We start from the raw sequence: 8,291 nt of genomic DNA, 5'->3' as shown, positions 1-8,291 counted from the left end.
GGTGACCTAGGCCTGTGAATCTGTGTCTAGTGTACCACGCCACCGCCCTTGTGTCACGGTCAGATGACTCCACGGTGTTCACTTTCTAACTAGTGTTTTCCCTTTCTAGAAAGTATGCTACAAGTAAAAGTTCTCTTTTTGGTAACTTTCAGAAAGTATATTATATAGTTTGAGAAATATAACAGGCCCAAGTAATTTTTATGGGATTTAAAACTTCCAATTTTTCAAACTTTTGGAAGTTTGAACTATGGCTAAAATTTCAAAAATTTCAACTTCAACAAATTGCATGCTCAGAAAATTTTCAATTCTATGAAAATCTGAAACTTTGGACTTCAACAAATTTTGGAATTCCAGAAAACTCAAAATACACTGGAGAGAGAAGACTAATAGAATGTCACCCGGCAGACCTTCATATTATACACACACTGTTTTTACAACAGTGGTGCTGCCCAAGCGTGATCACACGCCAATGAGTCAATTGATTAACTGATTGCTAGCAACACACAGATGTGTGAGTTCTAATCCTTATTGTTTCTTGACAGACAACGAAATAGATCATCAGTCATAGGTAAAATCAAATTAAGATACCCTAGGAAAAAAATTAAGATTATTCGTTGCTTCAATATGAACTGAGAAAAAAATGTATTGCATGAGCTTGGTGAATCCAGATGATCCGAGCAATCGGGCAACCTATATGCAACGTCACACGCTGCTTCACCGATGTATCCATCACATCATGAATAATTTGGAAACATGTTAATTGCATTGATCGTAATTTGTAAAACGACATTAGTTACATTAAAGAGAATATTAATCTTACTATCAATATTAATCAAGGAAATTATATTACTATCAAACTAGACGTGCACGTACACGATTACTGGTATTACTAATCAACCAAAACGCACCTTCCCTGACTTAATCATAGTACATGTCGCTCAACAGAGGAGCTGATTCACTCGGCTCTTCGTTCTCAACAAAAATGAATTAAAAGAAACTCAAAGTCGTGTATCCAATTAGTGGAATATACACACATATATTTACTAGGAATGATTATTTGACTTTACATAAATTAGGTATGTGCGTGGGGCTATACAGATGTACTCAAGCCATGAAACCGACAAAGGCAAGCAGGATGGCGAAGCCAAACCCCGTGGCCTTCACGGAGGTGGCGGTAGAGACAGGCGTGGTTGGAGGAGCGTTGCTTGCATTGGGGCCACTGGCCGGGGCGGGTGATGGCGAGGAGGAGCCAGGCACGCCGTCGATCTTGACCTTCATGCCACCAGTGCAGTGGCCAGGGAACCCACAAATGAAGTAGCGGGTGCCAACGGCGGTGAGGGTGACGATGTCGTTCCCTGAGTTGAGGGTCGCAATAGGGTTGACGGTGCTGCACGAGTCGTAGTCGGCCTTGCTAACCTCAAGGACGTTGTGCGCCTGAGGGGAGTACTTGAAGACGATCTGATCGCTGGGTTGGAACTTCCTGGAGGACGCCCAGGTGCCGTAGTTGGTGTTGAGGTCCCACGCACCGCCCGGCTCGCCAACGTTGTAGCTTGCCGCCGACGTGGTGCTTAGGACGGCCATCACGGCCATGATGAGGAGGCTGAGTCTCATGGCAGCCATTGCAGTTGGAACTTGAAGGAAGGCAACGAGAGCTAGCAGAGGAAGTGTAAGCCCGGTGCTGTGTTGATCCTCAAGCTGAGATTGTGTTGCTTGACTTGCTTCCGTAAGTGCTTGTGCTGGGTATATATACAGTACAGGCTATACCCAGGTCAGTTGATGAAACATGTGTGGTAGGTGGAAATATGCCCAGACTTTGAATGTTCTACGTGGGAACACAAGCTAGGCAGCTGGTATGTACTTGGTCATACTGAACATCTGAAGACCGGGCTGTGCTCTTTGACCTTTTCACGCGTCCTCATGGAGCCATTGCCGTCTGCTCCAATATCGACGCGGTCTACCTACAAGACGTAGAACATCTTTTCCCTAAAAAAAGACGTAGACCATCTTCACAATTCACAAATCTTCTAGATGTAAATCGAATGATACAGCCGCATTTCAACTCCTAATTCTCCTCTCTAAATAAATAAAAAACTTTCTCCTCTAAAATTACAAGCTCCCAATTGGCTGAATCCCACGGCACAACTAAATAATATGCTAGCTTCAAGTTTCAAAAACAAAAGGTTACAGTTTTCATCTTAGATGGCAAATGGTATTTATTTAGAGATTTAACATGATTAAAATTGGCAAAATGAAGCTTTCAGCCTATGAATTAAGCAGAACAAAGGACCACATTACATCATCGTGGATGTATTGCAAAATAACAATGCGTAAAATAATTATTGAGTGATATATTATTAAATTCAAGTAAATTTAAAAAATAAAAATAAAGCTCCTTCACGACAATGGCAGAAATATGTTTTCGTGTTCAGTCCATGCAGCTAGCCCTGTTTTGACGAAATCTACTTATTATGAAGTGTCAAGAACTTCTGAAAACAATTTCACATACACACGCGGGCACACACACACACACATAGATGTATTTTATGAATGTGTAAAATTTCATTATGGGACACTTTAACATGTCATCTATAACAAAACACATACTTAAATGGATTTGAAAATTAGCAAATAGTACATTCACTACACTTTTTCCTATTAAAACTTGTCCACATTTTCAACTAAAAAATCACTCTACATATTTTCAAAAAATTAGTCATACTAGACTTAGGAAAACACATTAATGGTTGTGGCTAGATCTGAGCCGATTGAGACTAATCAAGTCCTAGTCAAGTGATGAACCACGTTTATATACAGATAACATTAAAAAAACAAAACAAAAATGAAAAATTCACCCGAATGTCCACGTAAAATCTCATGGATGATACAGTATCGACTGAGACTGAGATTTAGCGATATCATTTCTGAATATATTTCTTATCAATTATGAGCAACTATTACTGACCAGAGGTATTACTTTGCAGTTAACCATCAAAATTGTATTCTCAACTCAAATAAAATAATAAAACATCATCGTATTCTCAACAGGCCTTGGGGGTGGGTCTTGGATATGTGAGCTTGGTGGTCACCTCCACGTCCCTGGACAGCGTGCACTGGACGGTGAAGGAATCGTCGTCGCGGACGCACGTCGACTCATCCAGGTCCCTCCTCGGGACGAACCGGACGTAGCCCTTGCTGCGGTTGTGGTGGAGCAGCGTCTGCTCCGACCTGGCCGTGTTGTTGTCGAAGACGGCGCGCTCCCCGTCCTTGTCCAGGATCTCTATGAAGATCGTCCTGGCGGCCCCGCCGAATAAGAACGAGTCCCAGTGGTCTTCCATGGTGACGAGAACAGCGACGAAGCCTGCCGACTCCTCATCCAAGCCCGCGGGGTACACCTTGAGGCGGTAGCGCGGTCGCCAAGGCGGAACCTGTCGAACTCAAGCACGGAGCCGGCAAGCTTCCGCGCACATTGCGAGTAGCGGGCGACGGTGAAGAGACGAGTCGTGGCCTCTGTCTTAAACACGGTGCAGGACGACGGCAGGTTCGACCCCGAGTGGCTGCTGAGGGTGAAACGAGGCATTGTGCCGTGCGTGCTCGGGACGTACTTCCCAACGCGCTATATGGAGGGGCGCAAATCACTTGCCTTGATTTTGGCTTTCCATACCGTGCCTTGTGGTCTGGTCTCAAAATCCAATCATTCCATCTATCGGCCGGGAATATATGGCAACCCGATGATTTACATGGAAGGCAAAACCGAAAATCGACTCGATGATATGATAATACCACGTACGTACCCGGCGGAGAGAGAGGAGCTCATCAAATATAGGTAGTCAATAGCCGTAATATATCGTACCGAACTCCAACGGCGGCCGGGATCGATGGGCGCCACCGCTAGCCACGCGGTGCCGGCAGTGCCGTCGCTGCCGGTAAGGTGCGGCCTGTTCGAGACGATAGATTCCATGACGTATCTCTTCACGGTGCCCGAGTACTCCAAGTGGGCGCGGACGCCGGCCCGCACGGTGCTAAACTTCGACCCGTTCTTCGTCTGCGGGCAACTCCACCACCTCAAGGTCTACCCTCACTAGTAGAAAAATGGGCTTTCGTTCGGGTCTGGTCAGCCCATTAGTCCCGGTTATGCCACGAACAGGGACCAATGAAGACATTTGTCCCGGTTCGTGAGCCCAGGGGGCCGGCCGGGGCCTCATGGGCATTGGTCCCGGTTCGTCTGGGCCCATTTGTCCCGGCTCTTGGCACGAATCGGGACCAATGGGCCTCGCTCCTGGCCCACAACCATTGGTCCCGGTTCGTGGCAGGAACCGGAACAGAAGGATGGTTCCGGTTCCTGCCACGAACCGGGACAAATGAGTTGCCTATATATACCCCATCGCCGGCGAGCAGAGCACTTCATAGTGCTCTGTTTTTTGCTGGCCGGCGAGGAAGGGCATTTGGGTGCTCTAGCTCACCTCTTATGCATGTGAGGTGTTCGATGAAATGCCCGAGCCACACTAGTTAAGCTTTCTCCTCTTGAAGCTCGACCTCCGAGCTCCATTTTTTCCGAGATTTATCTAGGTTTAGCGGTCCGTCACGCCCCGTCCTCGTCCTCACTGCCGTCGATCGCCCGCGCCGATCTCGTCGCCGGCACCACCATGGTGAGCCTCTTGTTCTTATCTTCTTTCTGAAAAAAAAATCTTACTTTAGATAGATATTTGTCTAATTTTCTTACTTTTGACATATATAATTATATATAATGCATGCAGATGAACCTGCAATGGATGTACGGTGACAGACACACCTCTGAGTACATTAAGGGCGTGCATAATTTTCTCGAAGTGGCTGAGGCAAATAAGCAGAATGGTTTTATGTGTTGTCCATGCCCTAATTGTGGGAATACAAGGTCTTACTCTGACAAAAAAATCCTTCACACCCATCTGCTTTATAAGGGTTTCATGCCACACTATAATGTTTGGAAGAAGCACGGAGAAATAGGGGTTATGATGGAAGACAACGAAGAAGAAAAGGACGATGACAACTATGTGCCCCCTGAATACGGTGATGCTGCAACGGGGGAAGCTGAAGATCAAGAGAAAGCTGAAGATCCAGAGGAACCAGACAATGTGCCCAATGATAATCTCCGCCGGGTCATTGTTGATGCAAGGGAAAAGTGCGAAAGTGAAAAGGAGAAGCTGAAGTTCGATCGCATGTTAGAGGATCACAAAAAAGGGTTGTACCCCAATTGCGAAGATGGCAACACAAAGCTCGGTACCGTACTGGAATTGCTGCAGTGGAAGGCAGAGAATGCTGTGCCTGACAAAGGATTTGAGAAGCTACTGAAAATATTAAAGAAGAAGCTTTTAAAGGATAACGAATTGCCCGACAGTACGTACGCAGCAAAGAAGGTCGTATGCCCTTTAGGATTGGAGGTGGAGAAGATACATGCATGCCCTAATGACTGCATCCTCTACCGCGGTGCGTACAAGGATTTGAACGCATGCCCGGTATGCAGTGCATTGCGGTATAAGATCAGACGAGATGACCCTGGTGATGTTGAGGGCGAGCCCCGCAGGAAGAGGGTTCCTGCGAAGGTGATGTGGTATGCTCCTACAATACCACGGTTGAAACGACTGTTCAGAAACAAAGAGCATGCCAAGTTGATGCGATGGCACAGTGAGGACCATAAGAAAGACGGGAAGTTGAGAGCACCCGCTGACGGGTCGCAGTGGAGAAAAATCGAGAGAAAGTTCTGGGCTGAGTTTGCAAGTGACCCAAGGAACGTATGGTTTGCTTTAAGCGCGGATGGCATTAATCCTTTCGGGGAGCAGAGCAGCAATCACAGCACCTGGCCCGTGACTCTATGTATGTATAACCTTCCTCCTTGGATGTGCATGAAGCAGAAGTTCATTATGATGACAATTCTCATCCAAGGCCCTAAGCAACCCGGCAACGACATTGATGCGTACCTAAGGCCATTAGTTGAAGAACTCTTACAGCTGTGGAATGGAACAGGTGTACGTGCGTGGGATGAGCACATGGGGGAGAATTTGACCTAAAGGCGTTGCTGTTCGTGACCATCAATGATTGGCCCGCTCTCAGTAACCTTTCAGGACAGACAAACAAGGGATACCACGCATGCACGCACTGTTTAGCTGACACCGAAAATATATACCTGGACACGTGATTATGACCCCAACCCTTTGTTACCCCCTCATGTAAACCCCACCTTTCCCCCCTCTATTGTAAATACCATGTAACACCACCCATTTATATATATATATGCAGTAGGAAACTCTCCTACTGTCTAAACTTTCAAAAAAAACTTCTTCCGGTTGCATTGAGGGGGCTTCTACCGGAAAACGTCCGATTAGCCATTGTGAAGCTATGTGCATTCCTCAATGCAATCTCTCAAAAGGTGATCGATCCAGAAACCATACCAAGGCTAAGGAGTGATGTGGCGCAATGTCTTGTCAGTTTCGAGCTGGTGTTCCCACCATCCTTCTTCAATATCATGACGCACGTCCTAGTTCATCTAGTCGACGAGATTGTCATTCTGGGCCCCGTATTTCTACACAATATGTTCCCCTTTGAGAGGTTCATGGGAGTCCTAAAGAAATATGTCTGTAACCGTACTAGGCCAGAAGGAAGCATCTCCATGGGCCATCAAACAGAGGATGTCATTGGGTTTTGTGTTGACTTCATTCCTGGCCTTAAGAAGATAGGTCTCCCTAAATCGCGGTATGATGGGAGACTGACTGGAAAAGGCACGCTAGGAGCGGACTCAATAATATGCAGGGACGGGCATTCTTGGTCTCAAGCACACTACACAGTTCTACAGAACTCTACCTTGGTGACCCCGTATGTCGATGAACACAAGAACAGTCTGCGCTCCAAACACCCGGAGCAGTGTGACGACTAGATTACATGTGAACACATCAGGACTTTCAGCAGTTGGTTGGAAACACGTCTCAGAGGTGACACCACTGTTTGTGATGAGCTGTACTCGTTGTCCAGGGGACCATCTTCGACTGTATTGACTTACAAAGGATACGAGATAAATGGGAATACATTTTACACGATCGCCCAAGATCAAAAGAGCACCAACCAAAACAGCGGTGTCCGCTTTGATGCAGCAACCGAGAGGGGAAAGGACACATATTATGGTTACATAATGGACATATGGGAACTTGACTACGGACATGATTTTAAGGTCCCTTTGTTTAAGTGCAAATGGGTCAATCTGTCAGGAGGCGGGGTACAGGTAGACCCACATTATGGAATGACAACAGTGGATCTGAACAATCTTGGGTACACTGACGAACCGTTCGTCCTAGCCAATGATGTGGCACAGGTTATCTATGTGAAGGACATGTCTACCAAACCGAGAAAAAGAAAAGATAAGGAAGCGAATACATCATATGATGAGCCAAAGCGCCACATAGTTCTTTCAGGAAAAAGGGACATAGTGGGAGTGGAGGGCAAGAGAGACATGTCTGAAGATTATGAAAAGTTTCATGAAATTCCTCCCTTCAAAGTCAAGGCTGACCCAAGCATCCTGATAAACGATGAAGATTATCCATGGTTATGGCGCAATAAGCAAAGCACACAAGCGAAAAAAAGTGAAGACTTTCTCTCCACAACTATTATGATGATACCATGCCAACTCTCAAACTTTTCGTAGTTCATTTGAAATGCCTGTTGTAACAAACGAGTTTCTGTATGAAATCCTGATACTTCGAAACAGATTGTCCATTTTGTACACGAAGTGCATCCATGTCCGTATGAAATCCTGATACCGGGCATGCTATGTGGGTGAAATAACCAGTAAATGCATGGAAAATAACAAATGAAGTCAGAAAGGGTTGAAAATTGATGATGTGGCTTTGAATGGTGCATTTTGAACACAGAAAAACTATGGAGTTCAAATAAGTTCAAAAAAATGAAATCTCATTGTAACAGATGAGCTTTCGTCCGAAACCCTGATACTTCGAAAGAGATTGTCCGTTTTGTACATGAAGTGCATCTAGTTTTTGCCGTAACCCTCTCAACTTCTTGCACATGCTATGTGGGTGAAATGATGATACCATGCCAATTTTCAACCTTTTCGGAGTTCATTTGAAATGCTTTTCAATTTCCGGGTCTTATAGCTCAAAAAAGCAGTAAATGCATGAAAAATAATAAAATGCATAAAACTATAATATTTGTTATGATCAACTAAAAAACTAAAATCAATTAAAATATTCTGTTATGATGAACTAAAATAAAACTATAATATTCTTCAATAGCAAAAAGAATCAACTAAA

At 45.1% G+C, this 8,291-nt stretch overlaps 1 protein-coding gene across 1 annotated transcript; it reads right to left on the bottom strand.

Moving 5' to 3' along the window:
- Positions 1-993: 993 nt before the first annotated feature.
- LOC123050534 (mavicyanin-like) lies at positions 994-1,701 on the bottom strand. The gene has a single exon (XM_044473314.1). It carries the CDS (start codon positions 1,618-1,620, stop codon positions 1,105-1,107), a length of 516 nt encoding a protein of 171 aa, XP_044329249.1. The 5' UTR covers positions 1,621-1,701; the 3' UTR covers positions 994-1,104.
- Between the last annotated feature and the right edge of the window lie 6,590 nt (positions 1,702-8,291).

This window comes from Triticum aestivum, chromosome 2D (assembly GCF_018294505.1).
Source record: "Triticum aestivum cultivar Chinese Spring chromosome 2D, IWGSC CS RefSeq v2.1, whole genome shotgun sequence".
In the NCBI taxonomy this organism is placed as follows: domain Eukaryota; kingdom Viridiplantae; phylum Streptophyta; class Magnoliopsida; order Poales; family Poaceae; genus Triticum; species Triticum aestivum.
This window is presented reverse-complemented; position numbering and strand designations above follow the sequence as displayed.